Source organism: Camelina sativa, chromosome 10 (genome assembly GCF_030686135.1).
Source record: "Camelina sativa cultivar CO46 ecotype springtype chromosome 10, ASM3068613v1".
NCBI lineage: Eukaryota > Viridiplantae > Streptophyta > Magnoliopsida > Brassicales > Brassicaceae > Camelina > Camelina sativa.
The window spans coordinates 10317325-10340694 of NC_141889.1; the positions used below are offsets into that span (position 1 = coordinate 10317325).

A 23370-nucleotide genomic window follows, 5' to 3' on the forward strand; every position below is an offset into this window, starting at 1 on the left:
ATGAAAGGAGGTACACCATTCCTAGTGCCTGCTTCTTCATCTGACATGTGGGCAACAATGAACAAGTTCGTCAGGCCCGATGGATATGATCTACTCAACTGAAGGAGATGATAATTGTGGACAAGAGCATTGTATGATGAATTTGGTCTACCGTCTTCAGACTAGCAGGGTGTGAAAGTTTTTTGGTCAAACCTGCAAGGTTTGAAAATTTGTTTAGGACAAGTTAGGTTTTTGTTATAAAAGGTGGACATACTAATGATGGACATATACTGTGACTGTTGAATGTAGTCCACTAAAACAAACGATTGACATAGTAAGGGTGGACATATACCTTGACTGTTAAAACTGGTCCACCGAAGAGACAACATATATTGTGCCTGCGTCATCATCAAACCTGCAACGGGGACAAGTTGGGTTTTTTGTTACAAATGGACCAAACGACTGAAATAATAATGGTGCACATATACCTTAACTGTTGGATCTGGATGTGGACGAGAGGAGTCACATATTCCTAGTGCCTGCTTCTTCATCTGACATGTGGGCAACAATGGACAAGTTCGTCAGACCCGATGGATATGATCTACTCAACTGAAGGACATGATAATTGTGGACAAAAGCATTGTATGATGAATTTGGTCCACCGTCTTCATACCTACAGGGTTTCAAAGTTTTTTTGGTTTACCAGCAAAATAAAACACCATACCAAAAACTGAGAACGGAAGACATAATAGCGGTGGACAAGAACTTTTTTTTTATCTTGTCCATCGAATGAAAAGATCTGCAGGGTAGACACATAATTTGTTAGATATGATTAGCAAGACGTAAATGAGAAAGGAGATTTTATAACGGTGGACAATAACCTAAGTTTTGGGATCTGGTCTATCGGATGAGAAGATCTACAAGGTGGACAACTTGATTTGCTAGAAATGGATATAAATTGGAAATCGTAGTAAGATATGGTCGACCTTATATAAAGAAGTGAAAATTAACAGTGGACGAGAACCTATGTTGGTGGATTTGGTCCTCCTGCTCTGATGACCTGCAAAGTGGACAACTATTATGTTAGAAATCAAAAATTGACTTCCAACATATGAAGAAATTGACTGGATGAAGAAATCCATCATTACATGCAAAGACGACGATTTGCTATTGAAGAAGATGAAAAGATGATGCAGACGGAGAACTCGAAAATTATTAGGAGAGAAAGTCGCTCTTCTTAAACGAAACTGTATTAATTATTATTCTTACTTTATGTCAATTTTTCTTAAATGCCGTAGAATTTTTTTTTTAGTTTTAATTTTGAGTAAAAAAGATAAAAAAATATAATAGTATTCTTATAAATGCTGTGTGGCAGGTGGAAGAAAAAATTATTGAAAATAGCATTGGCGAGAATGTTTGCTATTGTTCATGAGCAGTGCGGATAAAATTCTCAATTTTTAACCACAAAAAAAAAAAAAAAGTTGCACACAACATTCCGAAAAAAACTAATTAAGAATTGAAAAGCAAAAAAATTGACTTATAATTGCTGAATAACCAACCGGCATTGGTGGCTAAAAAATTAAACAAAAAGACCAACCGGCATTGGAAAACACTCTTTCAAAGTCTTACTTAATGTTTTATGTTTACGTCTTCTAAATAACACACAAATAAAGATTTAACTGTTAGATACTACTACATGGAGTAGTTAAGTAATCGTTTTGAGAAAGGAAAAAAAACACTCAGCCACTTCTGTTCTTTCCAATCTCTAAACAAACAAAGCTTTGGTTTAGTTCAAAAAATAAATAGAAATAGAAATAGAATTTTTGCAGAAAAAAAAATAGAAGTATAATTTTTTAGAAATAATTATAAGACCTATTAAGTTTTGACTTTTTGTGTAGCGTGAAATGTGGTGTGGACTGTGGACCAACCCTTGAATTCTATATGGCACTAAATATTAACTTTTTTAAATATTAATATAATATTTATTAACAAACAAATCTCCAAAAGTGTCTCTAATTATATATTCTAAATTTGTGGAAGCAACCGATGAAAAATAGTGGAGAACTCGATAAATAGTGAAATACATTAGAGAAAAAATCGATTTAAAATTTCTGCATCTCTTTTCTGCTTTGCTTTTTTTTTTTTAGAAAGCAAAAAAAAAGAAAAGAAAGTGAAATTAGTTTAGTTGACCCAGAGATCCCTTAAACTGCGGGGAAAGAAAAGGGACAGGAGAATAAGTAGTATTTTCACGTGGCAACCACTCGCACACTGCCCGCCCCCACCAACACACTCAAGGTTTGAATTGGCCCATTCATTAGCCCATTTTGTTAGGGCCCATTTCTCGACCGTCCGCGAGAAAGATTAAAATAAAACATTTCGTTACTGTAAAATATCTATCGTCTATTTCTTATTGGGGATAAAAGTGGCTCAACCTATTTTTTAATTACAATGTAACACTAAAGAAAACAACAACGAGAAGACTACAATTACAAACAGCAATGTGTCACTTTACCGAAAAAACTACTTTAACATTACATCATAGCCCACAAAAACCGATTAACTCGGAATTTTAGGAAGACATAACCAATAACATTAAATACAAAAACTTATACTACTACTAAAAAACAACTTAGCAAGAACACATGAGATTAAATTAGCCATATCACTCAAACATCAAACACCGTTAATCAATCCCCGATAATGGAAACAAATCAAAGAAGCCGTCATTTTTTGTTCTCAACAACATATGTATATGATTTAGATTTGGTCACTAAAACGTCGACATATTCAAAATTTAGAATCGCCACTAAAATAAGAAAGGTTTTTTTTTTTTTGCTATCATTTATCTATTTTAAAGACCACTAATTGTAACAATGTTGTTGAATTATTCTTCATCTTATTTCTAACACGATGTTCTCAGAAGATAGTACGAGAGAAAAAAACATGTATACAAGACGTAAAAAAGGATACGATATAAAAACAATTTATTTTAATGCTAAAAAATAAGACTAATCCAACGATTTATAGTTATAGAGCTTAATTATCTTATCCCATCATCTCCTTTGTGAGCTTAGCAAGTGATGAAAGGTTATACCTAATGATGTTATCAACAACATATATCGTATCTTCCTCACTATTTCCTTCCGGCACATCCACCACGTAACTCTCCACCACCACCGTCTTCTCCACCGACGAAGCATCCACCGTTGTCTTCGATCTGAAATTTGCAAGCATATGGTTACCACCAATGATACTAACAACCATCACATGAGACTCATCGTCAAGCTCATCGAGCCTCTCCGTGCTGAAACCCGCTGAAAGGCCGGAGACTAACGTCACTTGCCGGACTAAGCATTTTCCTTCCCCTTCTTCGCAGGAGCCGGAGCGCATAGTGCAACTTTTGACGAAACGTTGGTAAGCTTGTGGTTTGTCGAACTGACGTAGTATTGACCACACTAGCGGCAATGGTGCTTCAATGGTCTCGACTACGCTAGAATGACATTGTTTTTGCTTAGAACTTTCCATCTTTTTTTTTGTTTATATGAGTTTGTCTTCTATCGACTAATATTTCCTTGTCTAACTTTAGTTTTTTTTCTTATGACTTGTTAAGTTTTAAAGCGTGTCGAACGAACTACATATAAATGAAGGCAAACACCGACTACAACATTTTTTATTTTGTTTTAATTTTTTTTATATCTACAAATTCGTCATGCATGTTAAATGAAACTTTTGAGTTCGATTCGGGTTCCTCTTACTATATACTAACAAAAAGCATTATACAATAAAAACTACACAGTATTATACACTGCAATAATTCGATTTTTTTTATAAAATCTTGTCGATCGGTATATTTAGGAAGTTTCCTAGGGTATACAGACGATCGATGTTTACACTTAAATGCACAAATTGCTTTCTTAGACACAATGATAACATGCAATTGTTTTTCAAAAAGTACCTTACTCCTTATTTTGTTTAGGATACTCAAAATTCTGTTTTTTTTTCCTGATAAGATTATACAAATATCTCTGATGCAACGACCCTCGTTTTGTCTTCACACCGAAGAAAGCATGGGTTACTTAAGATCCATGACCTTGGTGACTGGTAACCTAAGGTCACGTTGCCATCCCTTAAATGGACTCAACTTGTCGATAATTCTTTTTAAGTTTTCACAAAACCCTCTGTCAAGGTTTTTCTCTCGTTTAGATATTTGACTATTAAACAAAAAAAAAGTGAACATACAAATACTTTTGACAAAATATCTTACGTAGCAACTGATAAAAATTAATTGCCACGCTTATATTTATATTGCTAATATGGGCCAAAGATTATATAAGTTATCATAAGTTACGTTACTATTTATATGATTTTTTAAATATTATGATAATATAGTCGATCGGTCTAATATGGAATCTTGTTGCAGCAATGCTTTGAGAGCTAAATATAGATATGTCTTTGGCTTTGCTCACGAGGTAGGTAAATACAGATGTCATTTAAACCGTAAAGCACACACTTGAATTTTAGCGAAACATACACTTGTTTAAAAAAAAAAAACTATTTATTTTAATTTGTTGCCGACCTGGGATGGTTTTTTTTTTTTTTTTTTTTCTGTTTCTTCACAAATTCAGAGCCGATTGATTGCCTATTTAAAAGACGGCCCGATATGCCCGATATGCCCGTCTAAGCCCAACGTTCAGTGATTATATTGTCCATCTTATCTGTATATCATCGGGAAAAATGCAAAGAAAAACCCGAAGTTATTTTTATTTATTCGTTTAATACTCAATTGTTTTGGACTAAAATAAAAATACACCAAATAATAAAAACGTGTTTTTTAAAGTCTAAAAAATTAGTGTTATTATTTTCATACCCACAATTTTTCAACAAAATCAAAATTCCAATTTAATTTTATCCTGATTATCTAATTAATTATTAATTTTTTAAAATTTTTGGTTATATGTTAACCATATCAAACCGCTAATATCCTCGTTTTTATCTCCGGCCAGAGACGATTCTTCTCTGCTCCGTCGCTTCTATAACTACTTCGATTCTCAACACCGTCTCCTTCATCCATTCATTCAGAGTTACCTCCGTCGACAGAGTCGGAGTTCTCTCTCCGTAATCCCGATTCCGTCGGCGTTCTCGTTCATCGACGTTGGTCTTCCGATCACCGGATACTTTACATTCCGTTAGATTGATGCTTCTGGACAATGTCTTCGGTTTTTTCTTTACTGATTTTGTTCTTTGTTCGCAGAATGGAGATTTGTTGTGCGTGTGGCGGAGACAGATACATATAAAGGTTTGATTTTTATGTTTTTCAATTATCATTTTTTCCGTTGATTTTTAAAACTGAAAATGTCACCGGCCGGTAGTGGTTCGAGCATTAACCAGCTTCTCGGTATCAAAGGAGCATCTCAAGAAACTGTAATTTTCTTCTTCTTCTCGCCACCTTTTTAAAATTTGGGTTTTGAAATTGATGTTATTGATAATTAATTTATCATATTGTGCATAATGATGTGTAATTTGGCATAGTTTAGGTCTTTTCCTATTAAAAGTAATCTCTCTCTTAACATAACCTTTGTATAAGGAGCAGGAGCAACGAGGATTATTAGAGAGAGGAGGAAGAAAAGAGAAAACGAGGATTATTAGAGAGAGGAGGAGGAAGAAGAGGGAAAGAAGATAACCGGGATTAATTTCTGGTTTGATATGATTTATATATAACCCAAATTTTTTATATAAAAAATTAATAATTAATTAAATAACGAAAATAAAATTGCAATTTTGATTTTGTTGAAAAATCGTGGATATGAAAATAACAATACTAATTCTTTTGAATTTTAAATGACATGTTTTTATTATTTAATATATTTTTATTCTAATCCAAAATAATTGGGTATTAAACATTCCAATAAAAATAACTTAAGATTTTTTTTGGCATTTTTCCCATATATCATCGGTAGATATGCTTGCTCAGACGCTCACCCCGCAGGTTACATTTTCGAACAAAATACTGTTTCTGCAAAACTCGATTCCTTGTGGTTTATTTTATTTTTTGATAATCCACATGTGAAAGTTAATTATTATTTTTCTTTTCATTCATATCTTTTCCCAGTTTTAGTTTGGAATATATATTAAATTGACAGTAATACTAAAACAATGTCTATAACATGAGATTTGCGGTTGGATAGCAGTAAATTATATTTGGATTCATGTATTAAATCTATGATTAAATAAACTTCTATATTCAAATTCTTCTTCTCCTCCTCTAAACCATGATATTCATGATAATGTTTGGAAACCAAAAGATAGGCACCTGTTCTTATAATCCTTCGGTGGGTATCCTTCTCGAGAACATATATGAACATTAAGATTTAAAGTCCAAATTTACATAAGAAAACGTCCTGGAATTGTAGCATTTGATTCACTTGAGCTGTACCCATATATTTGTTTATTGTTTGGCTCGCGATCAAAAATAGTATCTCTCAAAACATCCTAAGCAAGAGAAAAAAACAGTTGCCAATTTGTCTTCGCCTGCCTTCGCATATATCACCTGGTCGCAGATCGATGTTACGATGTATGGTTTGTTGGTACCGCAACTATTCACTTCGGGAATTGGGTCGTGGCCCAATTCCACAGGAATATGGACCGTAGTCACAACCAGGATCGGCCCATTAAACGTTATCAGAGAAAGTTCGCAAGGAGAATGGTTGGACAAGTCACTCCGGAGCTCGGGAAGCGGTCAAAGATTCCATAAATATTATTTATGTGTACACAGTATTATACATTGCAATAATTCGATTTTTTTATAAAATCTTGTCTATATATTTAGGAAGTTTCCTAGGGTATATATACGATCGATGTTTACACTTAAATGTGCAAATTGCTTTCTTAGAGTAGACAGATAACATGCAATTGTTTTTCAAAAAGTACTGTATTCCTTATTTCGTTTACTCAAAATTCTGTATTTTCTTTTCTTGATAAGATTATACAAATATCTCTGATGAAACGAGCCTCGTTTTGTCTTCACACCGAGGAAAGCATGGGTTAATTATTTGATGAACCACCAGCCAAAGAAACAGTTTGACTCTCTCCGACACTATCAAACCCCAGATGCGGCCATAAAAACCTCCCATATTCTGTTTACATACTCCATCCTTAGATAAAAGACTATAAGCACACCGAACAGTAAACTTACCCTCAGAAGTCGCAGTCCAAAACAACCTATCCTTCGGGCTTGTAAAGTTATCAATCACAACCGCTGCAAGCTCCAAAAGTTTGTCTTCTAAGAGATATGGGGATATACGAGCCGTAATATCCTCAAAACCAATAGGCAACTCATGAATGGTGTCCTCCACCAACGGCTTAGAAGAAAGCCAAGCATCCGACCAGAATCTAATATGTCTCCCATCTCCAACGACCCAGCCAAGACCTTTGAACACTACTTCTCGCAACCCTATCCCACACTCCGCCAAGTTGACGACCAATGACTCTTAGCCACAGTCCAAGCTAACTCATGAGCATCCCCTACCTTGTATTTAGCTCTGACAACTCTCGCCCAGAGACTATGCTGGTCATGTAGTACCCGCCATTCTACCTTAGCAATCAAAGATTTATTCATGTTTTTTGCTGTTCGGAGACCTAACCCTCCTTCCCATTTAGGTAAACAAACACGTTTCCAGGCCACAAGATGCTGCTTTCTTTTTTCAGGAGAACTACCCCATAAGAAGTCTCGTGCCACCCTATCCAGACTGTCCAGCGTACGCCACACAGAAACGTTCCAAAATGCCTCAGATCACACGGATGTCGCGTCATGGTCGCCCTCACCCAAAACCCTAGAGTCGCTCATTTTTACAAGCAGAGTCTTAGCTTCTAGAGTGATTCATTTTTTTAATTAAATTTATAAGTTTTAAGTACGATGACGAAGCTCTCTAGCACACACTTGAATTTTAGCAAAACATACATGTGATAACCAAAACTAGATTCTCCTCCCGAAGTGTTTCCTGGACGAAGGGACTTATCACCGTAGTAATTCGAACTGAATTTAGAGACAGAATGTTGCGAGAATGAAAAATGAATATTATTGCCTTTCAGGAAGTTTTTCGATCCCCTTTACAATCTTTCCCCCCCCCCTCTATTTATATTGGATCATTACATTTAATACCATATCAAATTACGACCCGCGGATCTCGCACTCCATAATAAATGAAATCTTTGACCAATCTTCCGATCTCTGAAGACTTGCCCACCGTTACGCTCTACTTCACTTCTCCGACTGAGCTTATTGGGCTGGACTCTTATGTGGCCTCGGTCTATATTGTCTGTTAGGCCCACGACTCGAGGTAACTAACCGTGGTACCAACCATACACTTGTTTAATAAAAAAAAAAAAAACTATTTATTTTAATTTGTTGCCGACCTGGGATGGTTTTTTTTTTTTTTTTTTTTTTTTTTTTTCTGTTTCTTCACAAATTCAGAGCCGATTGATTGCCTATTTAAAAGACGGCCCGATATGCCCGTCTAAGCCCAACATTTAGTGATTATATTGTCCATCTTATGTAGTTATGTGGCTATCAGTATATATGCTCGCTCAGACGCTCACCCCCACAGGTTACATTTCGGAACAAAATACTGTTTTTGCAAAACTCGATTCCTTGTGGTTTATTTTAATTTTTATAATCCACTTGTGAAAGTTAATTATTATATTTCTTTTCATTCATATCTTTTCCCAGTTTTAGTTTGGAATACATTTTAAATTGACAGTAATACTAAAAACAATGTCTATAACATGAGATTTGCGGATGGATAGCAGTAAATTATATTTGGATTCATGTATTAAATAAACTTTTATATTCAAATTCTTCTTCTCCTAGAAACCATGATATTCATGATAACGTTTGGAAACCAAAAGATGGGCACCTGTTCTTATAATCCTTCGGTGGGTATCCTTCTCGAGAACATATATGAACATTAAGATTTAAAGTCCAAATTTACATAAGAAAACGTCCTGAAATTGTAGCATTTGATTCACTTGAGCTGCACCCTCGCGATCAAAAATAGTATCTCTCAAAACACCTTAAGCAAGAGAAAAAAACAGTTGCCAATTTGTCTTCGCCCCTGCCTTCGCATATATCACCTGGTAGCAGATGTATGGTTGTCTTCTTGGAGCAAGTATCACTCCTAAATGGTATGATACGGTGAACCAGTTCTCCACTCATACCTTTCCTATCCTAGAGAGTAGAGGCTATTTTTATGTTTGATCCAATTGGTTTTCGAGTTCAGATTATACTATGCATGGAGGGAGTAGGGAGAAGAATGGGAGGCGACACAACAATTCGTCACCTTCCCAACCATCTTATCAGCATCATTGCTAACTCATTTCGCAACCGTATCAACTTTCTTTGTTACTAAGAACTTAAGAAGGAAAAAAGTTCGGAAGTAATGGAAGAATTGCTGTAACAAATGGAGTTTCACACTACCTATCCGATCGATCGATGGTCCAACATAAAAGGTTATACGCCAACTTTTCTTACTACTATTTTCCACTTCAAGTTTTTGTTCGTCTCTATAAGTAAGTTTTTTTGTTTAATGATGATCGATAAATTTTACATTCAAAGAAAATTAGTTAGAAGTATACGGGCGCAAGTAAAGCCGAGTTGATAACAACTCTACAAGTATGATAAATTAAAACTTCCGGTTTGTAACTAATCGATCAACTACAAGTATGATAGATTTAAACTTGCGTTTTGTATAACAAACCAATACTTCCAAACCCATGAATAACATACTAATTCGTAAAGAAACATGGCACTATGGAATCATATTAAAAAAATCTTATCCTTGAACTCATGACTCCAGGCCATTATTATTAAATACTATGGTCTATGGCTAATTTATAGCTAGCTACAAACACACAGATACATATATATATATATATACATTAACTTTAGGTATAACCGTATAAGTATAACTAAAGTTCGTACATATAGCTAGTCTTCTCCGGGATCTAGGGTTTCTGAAAACACTTTCTATACCGTACCGACTCGATCGTTTTAACTTCTTAATCTTGTGATTACTGAAGACAGGTTTATTTGCTACTCCCAACAACGTAACTGATTAATATTTATATTGCCCGTTCGATCTAAGTTCGATCGGTTTGCTACATAAATCATGATTTGGTAATGCTGGTTCAACTGGTTCCTTTTCTTTGAATAATCGGGCTCTAGACCTTGTAATATAGCTACAAATTTTCTATACGTGTGCACACACACACACACACATATATATATATATATATATATATATATGTACATAAAAGTAATACTTAATTATATACATGTAATACAATAAATATTATTTACCTACTTGTAAATTCCAACATGTGTACCAGACTACTACGGTATACTACCATTGTATACATGTTAATACATCATGAGGCATGCAACGTACAGAAATGTTATGTCATTTAAATACATTCACAGTTGGCACATACTCTAATAGCTGCTAATGACAAACTAAAAACTACATTTTAAAGATATATTCTCCCTTAATCTTTGGTGATTTTGAGTACCAAATTAGTATATAAATATACACACACACGCATTAGGAAAAATAACAATAGAAAATTATCAGGAAAATATGATGGAATCAATCACTATTATTAATCCGATATTGAGTTTTGTGGTCTATAGATATCCAGAGAGAATAATTTCAATTTTTTAAAAAGAGATCATGCTACGAATTGAAACTTTAAATTTGTCTTAAAAAGAGAATTTTAAAATTGATTACCTATATTGGAAATTGTTTTATATGATAATAATTATCAAGTGGACGACTGTTTAGAAGTTGAAGAGTTTGCAACATCCTTCTTGACAACAACGACGTCGTTTTTAATCTTTCTCCTCTTCTTCTTCCTGTACGGAATCCCACGGGCCTTGGCTTGAGACTCTCTCACTTCCCTCAAGTGAACCCGGATCGACCCGTTTGCAAACGGGTTAGTATCAGGTGACCCGCCACCGTGTTCCTCGTAAGCAGCTCTTAACCTTCCGATCAAAGCATCTAGGCTTCCCCAAGCTTGTTTGAGAGGACACGTGCAAGGTCCTGGTGGATCGGGTTGTCCGAAGAAGACACAAGCTTGATGATGTACTTTGGTCTTACCAAACTGATCTAAGTACCTTAGGAAACTTAGCACGTGCGTGTAGTCGAACTGAGACATCATCAACGGTGGATTCTGCGATTTTAGGTATTGGATGAACGTGTTCCAATCTCGGCGTTTCTGAGATTCGTAGCGGCTGAGGGGTTGCTGCGGTTGAGGTTGAAGCGGTTGCTTGTGGTGGTTGGAGGAAGCAGATGGATGATCCGGTGGATCTTTCGTCGGTGTGTGATTATCCGAAGACATTATTAGGGGAATTCTGATTATTATTTTTTTTTTTGTATGGTGTTTGTTTGGGAGTATTATATTTTTGGGTTGAGAGCAAATTGAAGAAGGTTTAAAAGCAACAATAAAGTAAGGGAAAATAAAGAGAGAGAGAGATAGATACTGAGAAATAATGGAACGAGGAGAAATTATTCACGAAAAAATGATTACTATGTATATATATACGTTACTGTTATAAGTTACAATGAATTCCTATCATTTCATGCGAATATCAAAATCCTTATTTTATTTGTTTTTTAAAAAAAAAAAAACTATGCTGATATGCTATCATTTTTAAGTGAAGAATTCACCTTTTTTTTTTAACTAGTATTTAGTTTTCCACGTACTTTTCCTAACCAATTATATATGGCAACACAATTAAAATCAAATTAGCCAAAATATAATTAAAATTATATATATATATATCAATTATTGAGTTATTCTCGTAACTATATAGGTTATAAATATAATAACTAAATAATGATAACTATATATAAATATCATGCAAATCTAAATAATATATTAAATAGTGATCTTGATGCCCATCTATTTTACTAAACTTTAAAATATCAGTCGTTATAAAACGAGACGTTTTTGTTGTTTTTTTTTTCAGTAACAAGACGTATTTAAAAATAAATGATTTTGATCTTAAGTCATTTTTGAGATGATGTGAAAGCTCTATTAATATTATTTTTACAGACAACAAACTATTATATATGTAAATGACCAATCTATATAGTTTGACAATAGAAGAAGATCTATTTCAATGAGATTTATATCCTTTTTTTTTTTCTATTATGCCACTAAGCGTGGATTACATCCGATTTTATATATTGGATTATATATTATGTTTGTATTTTGTTAATGTTTATGTTCACACGTTACTTTCTATGACTTTTTTTGTCATCATCCAAGAAAAAATAGTTTATCAACGTACAGAAAAAAATTCAAATATCGACTTTGTAATAATATATACTACAAATTAGTACAGATTATTATTATATAGAGCAAAAAGAGAGAATATATTTCAATGGATGGGACCCGTGCAGAAGGTGCTCTTGTTCCTTTTATAAAATTTTATTCTAAAATATCAAAATTTGTTATTTTATTTGGTTGTTAATTAATGTTTTTGGTCACTGATGTGGCTATTTAATTTACACACTGTTATGATATACTCTTCCTTTTTAAAATGCCTTGGGAAATATTAGTTTAAGCTATCCATTGTACGACTAGCAACCAAATCAATCATTATAAGTTTTAATAATGATTTATTAATTAATTTCTCCAACTTGCTTAATTTAGTGGCTATTGTTGAATTATGTAGCCTATTATATCTATAACTTTATACATAAGAAATTTATAATAGCATAATTATAATAATTATTACAATACTAACGTTGATGAATGATGATGACCGTCATCATCCTACTCGTAGCAATAGCCATTAACAATAGATTAGTGAGTATTACACCTACTAATTAATTTCTTTCTTTGAAGAAAACAACGATATTCCAATTTGTGATGATTTCTATAAAAGTGCTTTTAATAAACGTGAAATAAGAGAAATACTGACACCATAATCATATATAGGGAGTTACTTTGTAGTTTGTATATACATGGAATTCGTATAATAACATAACTCTTACTATACAATGAGTGATTGCTTAAGCATAAATGTGTCTGAAAGTGGAGGACGCATAATATATTGGCTTCCATTATCTTACCTATGAATGAATGTTATAAAGCAAAAAAAGGACAAAACAATCCAAGCTCTTTTCTTTAGATATTGCTTTATAGTCCTCAAGGTACATGTATTATAGTATAATATGCGTACGTGTTTTTGTGATCAATGCGTGTTCACAAAGAAAAATTAACTACTAATATGTGCTGTTGACAAAAAAAGAAACCCTACTATAATGTCTTATGTGTATAAATGTGGTTGCTTATGGACAAGAGAAGTACTAGTTCAAGGAATAAGTTCGAAGACAGAAACACCTAAAAAGCATGAAAATTATAGTGAAATAAAAGAGAAAACATAATAATTAAAGACAAGCATATTATTTGATACACACATTGACACATTTAGTACCCTTTGTCGGGAATAAAAATATACAACAGCGGGTAAAATCTAGATTCCGATGACCGGAGAACTACAGGAATCAGACGAGATAAATAAAACCCTAAGTAAAAAAAAAATAGCATTTTGAGACAAGATTTTGTAAGAGAAGATCTTGTGTGGGGCAATATATCTTTCGATATACTTTTGTCCGCTACATCAATAGAAATCCACTCGATACCAAAAACAAAAAATTAAAGATATATAGGAATATGTTAAAAATTCACGTGGGACTTGGGTCCATCTGTTTATTTTCACCTGGGATCATATCTATATGGTATTATTTCGTATACTACTGTGATCTTTTTTTTTGGCCTTAATAAGAATACCTTTTCTTTTGTTAAGAAAAGTTACAAGGATGTCTTTAGACAGCATTTTTTATCCTTTGGGCTGTTACGAAATGATGGCGTAAGTCGTAACTAATAATTAATCATCTTTTTTTTTTTTTTTAATAAGTTAATGGAAAGAAAAAAACCATTGGAATGAATATAATTGTTCCATTGAAACCTTTAATTTATTTGTTCCATAAACTGTTTAATATATGTAAAAGATTTTGTTCTTACTAAATAAATACCAACTAGTATCCCCCAAAAATGCTACTATATAAGTCTTGGCTCGGTCTTCAAATCATGGACATAGACGGACCATAGCTCTAGTCTTTGTACCACAAATTTTATTGTAGTTTACCACTATGGATATTTACATGACAAGAATCTCCAACGTCCCGTAATTTTTTTTTAATAACAATTCGGACTATAGTCCGAAATCTCCTGGTTATAAAAGGCAAAGTTAATAATTCAAAACTTAAAAGATTTCTGAATTATTTTGTTATAATAATATTTTATTTGTAAAATAACCAATTTTATTTTGCTTCTTTGTAAAGTGTAAAATGCCCAGCAATATTATATCTAAAAAAATCAGCCTGGTAACTATAAACCCAATAAAGGCCCATATACATGATGTTATATAAGGCCCATATAGTTCGGGACGTAAAGGGGGTTTAAACAAAAGAAGAAAGTGACAAAATTATCTGGAAAAGCTGAATCACAAATGATATGAGCATATAAGAATCAAAACTTTAAGACTTCTCTCTAATTATGATGATTCATACAGAAGCTTTTATTAATTAGGTAAGGTTTCAAATTTAATAAAGAAGAAGGAAGTCAGATTGATTCATCAAAATCTATAATGCTCACAGCTTTTATTTATTAACTTATTATTAATATTAAAGCTCTCAGTTTGAGAGAGAGAGAGAGAGACAATGCCGTTGGTGAGGTTCAAGATACGGAACGAGCTAAGCTTAGGTGGGCCGGAGCTTAATCGTAGCGCCGCCGTGGAAGATGAGGAACCCAAGGCGATTCTCGGCGCTGTTGAAGTTGCTGGTCTCATCGGCATACTTCGTCAGTTAGGCGATCTCGCCGAGTGAGTTTCTCCTACTGTTGCATTACCCTTATAAGATTTTTGAATTCGGGGATTTTGTAGGTTTCGAAGCATGTTTCTTGTGATTAGGATTAGTATTAGCTCATCAATTTTATCTTCAGTTCGAGTATTAAGGGTTTGAGTAAACATTTCTATATTTTGATTTCCGTTAGGGGGTTTAGGGCTTTTTGCAATAGTTTTGATTTTAAAGCTCAGTTCGTGGAAATAGTAACTGATTAATTGACTCTTGAGTAATTGATTAATGAATATCCTGGTGAAACCTCAACAGGGTTAACTTGAGTTTAGGACAGTTGAAATGAAGTAAAGATTGCTAATTTATGTAAACATCTTATCTATTGATGATGAGAAAGTTAAGTTTCTTAATGGGAACCATGGATTATGAGTTTTTTTCTTTCCTGTCGTTGTTGTTGTTGTCTATACACGAGGAGATTAGTGAAAGTTTTGCATAGTGCGTTTTGCAAGAAGATGTAAATTCTCCCGTAGTCAAAATCCTTTCTTTTATAACTCTTTTGCATCGAATAAAAGATAAATTTGCTCAGAGCGAATGTAAACTGATAGAGAGTTCTTTAACCAGGTGGCATTTCTTACATGTAGATTTTCCGCAGAAGTATTTAATGGCATACAAGAAGAAGTGACTGTTACAGCGTCTAGGTGTCAGAAATTGACAAGCCGTGTTAGGCGGATAGAGTCTGCGCTGTCACCTCTTGAAAAGGCTGTGCTCTCACAGACAAGCCACATTCATTTTGCATACACAGCAGGTATAGTCCTCTGGTCTTATTTTTGAGTTTCTGTTTTGAAGGTTCTCTATGCTTTTTATCTTTTTTTTTCCTGTATCACTCTTGCTTTCTTATCCTGCACCTCACTTGTTTTGAGGGATGGAAGATTTTATGATCACATTTCCTCCAAATTTGCATGATATATTTTTAAGAGTTTTTGTTTCTCCTGTAGGCTCTGAGTGGCATCCTCGTATAAGGAATGGACATAGTCATTTTGTGCAGAGCGATTTGCCACTTTGTGTTATGGAAAGTTATGAACAATGCAGAGATCCTCCTCCTTTGCATCTGCTTGACAGGTAAGGGACAGGCTTTTAGTTTGATAAATCCTAATATAGAAAATAATGCATTGGATCTTTATTCTGAAGTGGCTTATTTTCTTCCCTCTTGCAGATTTGCTATAGGTGGTCCTGGATCGTGTCTGAGGAAATACTCTGACCCAACATTCTTTAGAAAGGAATTAGGCAACCCCAATAAAGCAGATGATATCAAGGTCCAGAGAGATCAGGCTCACCGCAAGAGAAAGGTTTGTAATACTATGAACCATTCTAAGAGTTTATTTTCTGTTTATGAACTCTTTCCAAATTCTTACAACTGTACCTTGTACCATACCACTTGTATAAGAACCTTTGTGACTTGAAGAAAATATGATTTTGTAGCTGATTTCTGCTTGTCTGAAATGACAGAAAAAGAGGTTACCACAAAGAAACATTTGCAGATCAAATGCAGTGTCTACATCTGATGAAACTAATGGGTGGGTGATTTGAAAACTTAGTAATTCTCGTCAATTCATGTTCTAAATATGCTCTTGACAATTACATTTGCTAACCTGAACTTTTGTGCAGGGCTCATCTCAGTTCTCTTACTGATGACAGACAGACAACATCTCAGAGTACTTCCACAGTTGACATGCCACGTAGCTCTAATATGCAGGATTTATCTGATATTATAGACCAATCTCAACTGCAAGATGCGCAAGAACAAAGTGAAGCACAAGTACAATTAGATTTCCAAGAGTCATCAAAAGCTCGTGATTCTATAACTGGTTCAGGTTATATCGAGTATGTCATCAATCAAAGTCCTGTTAATGAGCCTGAAGTGAAGCTAGTAGAGGGTCATCTGTCTGGGTCCTTACAACCTGCTGATGGAATATGTTCAGTGGTTCCTGAAGGCTGCATTGTTGTTGTAGATGATAATATCCTATATAACCCTTCAGAAGACCTACATGGGCCTTGTGCCTCTGTTGTTCGTGATAAGAAAAAAGAAACATTTGAACCAATTGAAGAGAAAAGCAGCAAAGTTGAAGAAGTGTCAGAGATACATGAGTCAAAATTTGGTCCAGAGACACCAGACAGGGTTAAGCAAAATCAAAGGGACTTTGATAGGACGCATATTTTGTTTGATGAGGTAGATATTGTGCGAGAAAAACAGAGTAAGAGTCAGGCCAACAATATTGATGGAATACTAGTAATTGAGAGCGAAGAAGAAGATAAGAGTGAACAAGGAAGTGAAGTAGATGAGTTTGTGGATGCACGTAATACAATTGAATCGGAATCGGAGAGTGATCTTGATGGAGTACCAAAACCAAAACTGGAGCATTATTTTGGGGATGTTAGTACTTATTGTTCGGAAGATGCTAACAGTGACAACAATGATGGATCAGAAGAAGATATACCATATGAACAAATGGCACATGATCTACACCATGACAACCCTCTAGATGAATCTTGTTCAGGTTCCTGCCTTCCTAATGATGCTAATGTTTCCTGTCGCCTTTCAGATCCAGTGTGTGGGAAAATTCTGTCTCATGATGAGACTTTTGAAAAGCCTTGGGAATTTTTTTCCAAGTGCCCTTCATTATTGGCTGAAGGAGCCTTTCGGAATATAGCAGTTTTGCGAGAAGAACCTGTTGCTGCACATCCGGTTTTGGCAGGAGACTCTGCTAATGAGAAGTTTTCATCTGAAGATCCGACATCCTTATGTCAGTCACGGAAAGACGCTATTCCTGCTGAAAAGATACTGCCAGAAGAACATTTGGCGAACTATCCATCACTCGCAGAAGCTGTTAGCCATGAAAAGATCTCACCAGGAGAGTCTGTTGCCAAATTTACGTCTTTTGCAGAAAGGATGGAGCTTTCGAGTGAGGATTTGCCGAGGACAGTTCGAGATGTACCGGGAATTTTCCCCCAAGAAAAGAACTTGCCTGTGAAATCTCTTCCCAAAACTCTGTCTGTGGCAGAATCTGTGTCTGACAATATGACCCCGTCAAGAGAACCTGACGCAGTTCATCCATCTTTTCCCAAAGCTATTCAAGAAAATAGCATTTCACCAGAAGTTATTGATTCGAAAAATCTGTCTGTGCCAGAAGCTGATTCACAAAAAAAAATCTTACTTGAAGAATCTGTGGGCATAAATCCGTGTATGGTAAAATCTGTTCCAGATGAAAGGTTCTTGACAGAAGAAGTAGAAGAACCTGCCACCAGAGAAGAACTGTTGGAAGAGGATCTTTATTTGGCAGAACTGCATAAAGAAAAGGTCTTGCAAGAAACATTTGTTGGTTCTACACATCCATCGTGTGCCAAAGCTGGTCCAGAAGCAAATCCATCATCAGAAGTTCTTACTTCCCCAAATTTGTCTGTGGCCGAAGCTATTCCACAAGAGCAAATCTCACATGAAGAATTTTTTGGCGTAAATCCGTATTTGGCAGAAGCTATTCCTGATGAAAGGTTCTCGCCAGAAGAACCTGTCACCACACATCTGACAAAATCCGTGGCTATTGAAAAGGTCTTGGCAGAAGAGCTTTTGGAAACATATCCTTCTTTGGAAGATTTGCCTGAAGAAAAGATTTCGCATGAGGAAACTTATGATAATACTGATCCATCTGAAGCTGTTAGTGATGAAGATATCTCATCAGAAGTTTCTAATTCCACAAATTTGTCATTGGAAGAAGCTGTTCCACAAGAGCAAATCTCACTTGATGAATTTGTTGGCAGAAATCCGTGTTTGGCAGAAGCTACTCCTGATGAAAGTTTTTTGCAAGGTGAACATGTAACCACATGTCTCTCTTTGACAAAAGCGGCAGCAATTGAAGGAGTCTTGCCAGAAAAACCTTTGGAAACATATCCTTCCTTGGTAGAATTGTCTAAAGAAAAGATTTTGCATGCGGAAACTAATGATGCCACACATCCGTCTGAAGCTGTTCGTGATGAAGAAATTTCATCAGAAGTTTCTGATTCCACAAATTTGTCCCTAGAAGAAGCTCTTCCACAAGAGCAAATCTCGCTTGAAGAATTTGTGGGCATAAATCCGTGTTTGACAGAGACTATTCCTGATGAAAGGTTATTGCCAGAAGAACCTGTCACCCCATATCTCTCTTTGGCAAAAGCTGCGGAAATTAAAGGAATCTTGCCAGAAAAACCTTTGGAAACGTATCCTTCACTGGCAGAATTTACTGAAGAAAAGATTTTGCATAAAGAAGCTGATGATGCCACAAATCCATCTCTTTTTGAAGCTGTTAGTGATGAACAAATCTTACCAAAACCTCTTGATTCCACAAATTTTCTTGTGGCAGAAGCTGTTCCACAAGAGCAAATCTCAGTTGAAGAATGTGTTGGCAGAGATCCATGTTTTACAGAAGCGATTCTTGATAAGAGGGTTTTGCCAGAGGAACCAGTAACCACATGTATGTCTCTAACAAAAGTGGTGCCTATCGAAGAAGTCTTGCCAGAAGAACCGTTAGAAGTGTATGCTTCTTTGGAAGAATTGCCTAAAAATAAGGCCTCACAAGAAAAACCTGATGATACCAAACACCCATGTTGTGCCAAAACTGAAAATGATGAAAACATCGCACCAGAAGTTCTTGATTCAACAAATTTGTCTGTCGCAGAAGCTTTTCCACAAATGCAATGCTTAGTTGAAGAATTATATGGCATAGATCCGTTTTTGGCAAAAGCTGTTCCTGGTGAAAGGATTTCTCCAGACGAACCTATCACCACATGTCTGCCTTTGGCAAAAGCTGCGGCTATCGAAATAATCCTTCCAGAAGAATCTTCGGAAGTGTCTCTTTCTTTGGAAGAATCGCATAAAGAAAAGATCTTGCAAGAAGAAGAATTCGATGATGCCGCACATCCATCTTTTTCTGAAGCTGTTGGTAATGAAAAGATCTCGCCACTAGAAGTAGAAGGTCCTGATTTCACATACCCATGTTTGGAAGAATCTGTTCCGCACGAGAAAACCTTACACGAAGAACTTGTTAACACAAATCCGTTTCTGGCAGTTGCTGTTCCTGATGAAAGGATTTTGTCAGAAGAATCTGTCACCACATGTCTGCCTTTGACAAAAGCCGCGCCTATCGAAACAATCTTTCCAGAAGAATCTTTGGAAGTGTATCCTTCTCTGGAAGAATCGCAGGAAGAAAAGATCTTGCAAGAAGAAGAACTTGATGATGCCACACACCCATCATTTTCTAAAGCTGTTGGTGATGAAAAGATCTCGTCACTAGTAGGTCCTGGTTCCACATATCCATCTTTGGAAGAATCTGTTCCGAACGAGAAAATCTCACATGAAGAACTTGTTAGCACAAATCCGTTTTTGGAATTAGCCGTTCCCAACAAAAGGAGTTTTCCAGACGAACCTGGCCTCATATATCAGTCGTTGGCAGAAACTGTTTCCAAGGAGAATAACTTGCCAGAAGAACCCTTGCCTTCATATCCGTCTTTGGCAGAAGCCGTACCCAATGAAAAGTTCTCTCTAGAAGAACCTGGTGCTTCATGTCCAACTTCTGCAGAATCTGTTTTTGATGAAAATATCTCAGGCTCAGAAGCTCCTGTTTCCATGATAGAAACTGGTCCACACAACAAAGTCTTCCCTGAAAAACCTTTTACCATAGATAGTTCCTTGGCCGAAGCTGGTTTTCATGAAAAGATCCCAGACGCAGAAGCTCCTGGCTCCACAACAGAAACTGGTCCACACAACAAAACCTTCCCTGAATTACATGTTCCCGACGGCGATAGTCTGCCAAAAGAACCTGTTGCTACATATCTAGCTTTGGCGGAAGGTATTCCTGACCAAAAGGTATTTTTGGACGATGCCGCACTTCTACTATTTGCAGAAGCTATTTTCGACCAAAAGTTCTCACCAGAAGTTCCGGATTCCACTTATCCTTCTTTGAAAGAACCAGAAATGCATGTTGCCGCACCATCTTTGGTAACAGATCTTCCTGCTCAAAACAACTTGGTAAAAGAAGGTGAAGCGTATGATGAATCCTACCCAGCATCTGATGTTTCTATGAATCAGAAGAGTGGTTTCGTGGAATCAGAATCTGCCGATAGAACAATTCCCTTGAGTACTCGGGAATCTCTTTCAAATGGTACAAATGTTGAATCAGTGAGTATATGGAGCAATGGTGGACTCCTTGGACTTGCGCCATTGAAACCTCCAGTTTTTGCTGAGCCTAATTCGGTAAGTGAACATTTACAGAACGAGATCAACAAAGCTAATGTTCTTTCTACAAGGAAGCAGGGATCAGCAAGCCGATCAGTTGAGAATACTGAGAACAGCTCACTTCCATTAGTTGTTTCAGATCCTTCATCTCAACAACATAGCAACATGTTGAGTCCCTCTCACCTACAGAGCACTGGAACCTCATTTAGAGTCTTTGGCTTAAGTCATAGACTACTCATGGCTGGGTTTCGTGGAAACTCTTCTTCGATTTGCAAATTTGAATCCGTACCTAGTAGTAGCTATAATACCGGAATAGCAGCTGAAGACAAGTCTCAACAAACTCGTGGTGACTCAAGCTTTGAGGAGCAACTGGATTATGAATCATCTCTCTTTGGCTCGCCTACTTCATCACCTCTGGTTGAACATATGAAAATATCATTCAACCCAAAAGACGCCTCTCCAGTTCCCAAATTGAAACTGAGAATCCCAAGCCAACCTCAGTACAATGGGGAAAATGCGGATATGTTCCCTTCGTTTCAGTTAGTTCCAGAGGCTAGCAACTCTGATGATGACGACAACAGTGATACCTTTTGCCAGTCATCTCCATGTGTTTCAGACAATTGTTTGTCGGATTCTGAGCTGTGGGAATCTGATGAAAGTCCTAGAAAATCTGATTTAAGCTTGAAGCAAGTTGGAGAGAAAAGTAGGCATGGTGATATGGGTTCTTTCTCTGGTTCGTTTCTGGATCTTCCATGTTACGACGCCGTAGACCATCAATCCACATCTTCAAGACTAGAGCAAGAACAAGTGCCAGAATACAAACCATCTGTCTTAGAGATCATCCGTGATTGGCCACCAAATCAACCAAAAAACAGTCCCAGTAATGAAGCAGACACAGTTCTGAAGAATACGCAAGATCAATCTCCCGGGTACATATAGCAAAACTCACTCTCCTTTCGTTCCCTTAAATCATCTGCGTTAGTCGTAGACTCTTAGATCATTGGCCTCATGAGACTAACGAACAAATTCTTCACTGTTAATTAGGCTGTTAGCTACAGATGACGGTGGTGAAAGATAAATCGGTGATAGTGTCTTGATGAACTTAAAATGAAATGAATCTAACAATTGAATCTTTGTTGTACTTGTAAATTCCTCTTGCCATTTCAATTGTCTGATTTCATGTAAAAAAAACAAATCTTTTTATAAATCAGAAATATTTAATTTGACGCTCTAGAAAAAAAAAAGATAATAAATTATTTAATTACCGCATTTTTTTGTATTTTATCAAATTACATTCTTTTGTTTGGGTTATAAGTGAAAACAAACAATACATTACATGACGACGATCTTGAAGTCGCCATCATATTTAGAAAGTAACGTCAGGGACGATTCCGATCTCCTTGAAAGCAGCGGGACATTCAGCTGAGGGAGTCTTAACCATGAAACCGAGAGGGTTAACGATACGTGTCTCGTGAGAGACGATTCCGTCATTTGCGGTCAGGCTGATCTTAGCGGCGTTACGTAGGTAAGCCTCTTTGCTAACGTCACTGCATTCACTGTTTGGTGATTCAACGAGCACGAGCTCGCAAACTTCCTCCTCGTGGTCACCGGTCACTTCCATTTTGTAGCTCCCTGACTTGTCTGTTACGGCTTCTTTTGTCAACGTCACTGTTCCGTTTACTCTGCTCCTGCACTCTAGCTTCACTTTCGCTCCTAAACAAATCACAAATGTAGAAATTATAATAACCATAAAACTAATGATATAAACGATATGTGTAGATAGATGTGTATGGAAATGTTACCTTCAAGGAATTTGCTGAGACGGGTAACGAATTGAACACGGCATGTGTCACAGTAAACCGATCCCTGAATCTGGAAACGGTCAAAGTCATCGGCGTCAGCGATGGCCACGCCGGCTAGGGAGGACAGGCACACGGCGGAGACAAAGAAGAAGAAGATGGCTTTGGATGCCATTTTGTTTGAAAATGTTTAAAGATTCTGGTCTTTTTTTGATACCTCTTCTCTTTTGTAATCGTTTTCTTTCTTGAGATGTTGTTAGAGAAGAGGACAACTAATTCACAAGAGCCACAAAGTTCGGTTTTATACAAAGAAAAACCAGTTGTTATTTTTAGCTAATTAGAAACCAATCGTTCAATGGTAAATTAAATTAAATACTGAGTTCTCTAATTTCCATGTGTGTAACCTTTTGTC

At 35.9% G+C, this 23370-nt stretch overlaps 3 protein-coding genes, 2 long non-coding RNA genes and 1 pseudogene across 7 annotated transcripts; 2 read left to right on the forward strand and 4 right to left on the reverse strand.

Annotated features, from left to right (window-relative positions):
- Window positions 1–16: 16 nt before the first annotated feature.
- LOC147935962 (uncharacterized) lies at window positions 17–778 on the reverse strand. The gene is made up of 3 exons (XR_015568029.1): window positions 468–778; window positions 332–394; window positions 17–192 (listed from the first exon to the last, which is right to left on the reverse strand). It is a non-coding gene; the product is annotated as an uncharacterized LOC147935962 (long non-coding RNA).
- Window positions 779–2853: 2075 nt separating this feature from the next.
- On the reverse strand, window positions 2854–3582 carry LOC104718452 (abscisic acid receptor PYL13 pseudogene; annotated as a pseudogene).
- Window positions 3583–4967: 1385 nt separating this feature from the next.
- Window positions 4968–5710, forward strand: LOC109126969 (uncharacterized). Its single transcript, XR_002033678.2, has 4 exons — window positions 4968–5130; window positions 5231–5275; window positions 5349–5400; window positions 5570–5710. It is a non-coding gene; the product is annotated as an uncharacterized LOC109126969 (long non-coding RNA).
- Window positions 5711–10611: 4901 nt separating this feature from the next.
- Window positions 10612–11518, reverse strand: LOC104718453 (protein LIGHT-DEPENDENT SHORT HYPOCOTYLS 9). The gene has a single exon (XM_010436207.3). It carries the CDS (start codon window positions 11368–11370, stop codon window positions 10795–10797), a length of 576 nt encoding a protein of 191 aa, XP_010434509.1. The 5' UTR covers window positions 11371–11518; the 3' UTR covers window positions 10612–10794.
- Window positions 11519–14506: 2988 nt separating this feature from the next.
- Window positions 14507–22473, forward strand: LOC104718454 (scar-like domain-containing protein WAVE 5). Of its 3 annotated transcripts, none has more exons than XM_087470187.1 (8): window positions 14507–14634; window positions 14736–14926; window positions 15539–15702; window positions 15893–16016; window positions 16111–16243; window positions 16404–16471; window positions 16563–22088; window positions 22204–22473. In XM_087470187.1, the coding sequence occupies exons 2-8, from the start codon at window positions 14766–14768 to the stop codon at window positions 22235–22237; spliced, it is 6210 nt and encodes a 2069-aa protein (XP_087326313.1). In that variant the 5' UTR covers window positions 14507–14634; window positions 14736–14765; the 3' UTR covers window positions 22238–22473. The 3 variants fall into 3 exon arrangements, with proteins under 3 accessions (XP_087326313.1, XP_087326314.1, XP_087326315.1); XM_087470188.1 differs by having other exon boundaries at window positions 14524–14634; window positions 14743–14926; XM_087470189.1 differs by having other exon boundaries at window positions 14537–14634; window positions 15519–15702.
- LOC147935963 (pollen-specific protein-like At4g18596) lies at window positions 22397–23236 on the reverse strand. The gene is made up of 2 exons (XM_087470190.1): window positions 22962–23236; window positions 22397–22872 (listed from the first exon to the last, which is right to left on the reverse strand). Exons 1-2 carry the CDS (start codon window positions 23131–23133, stop codon window positions 22526–22528), a joined length of 519 nt encoding a protein of 172 aa, XP_087326316.1. The 5' UTR covers window positions 23134–23236; the 3' UTR covers window positions 22397–22525.
- Between the last annotated feature and the right edge of the window lie 134 nt (window positions 23237–23370).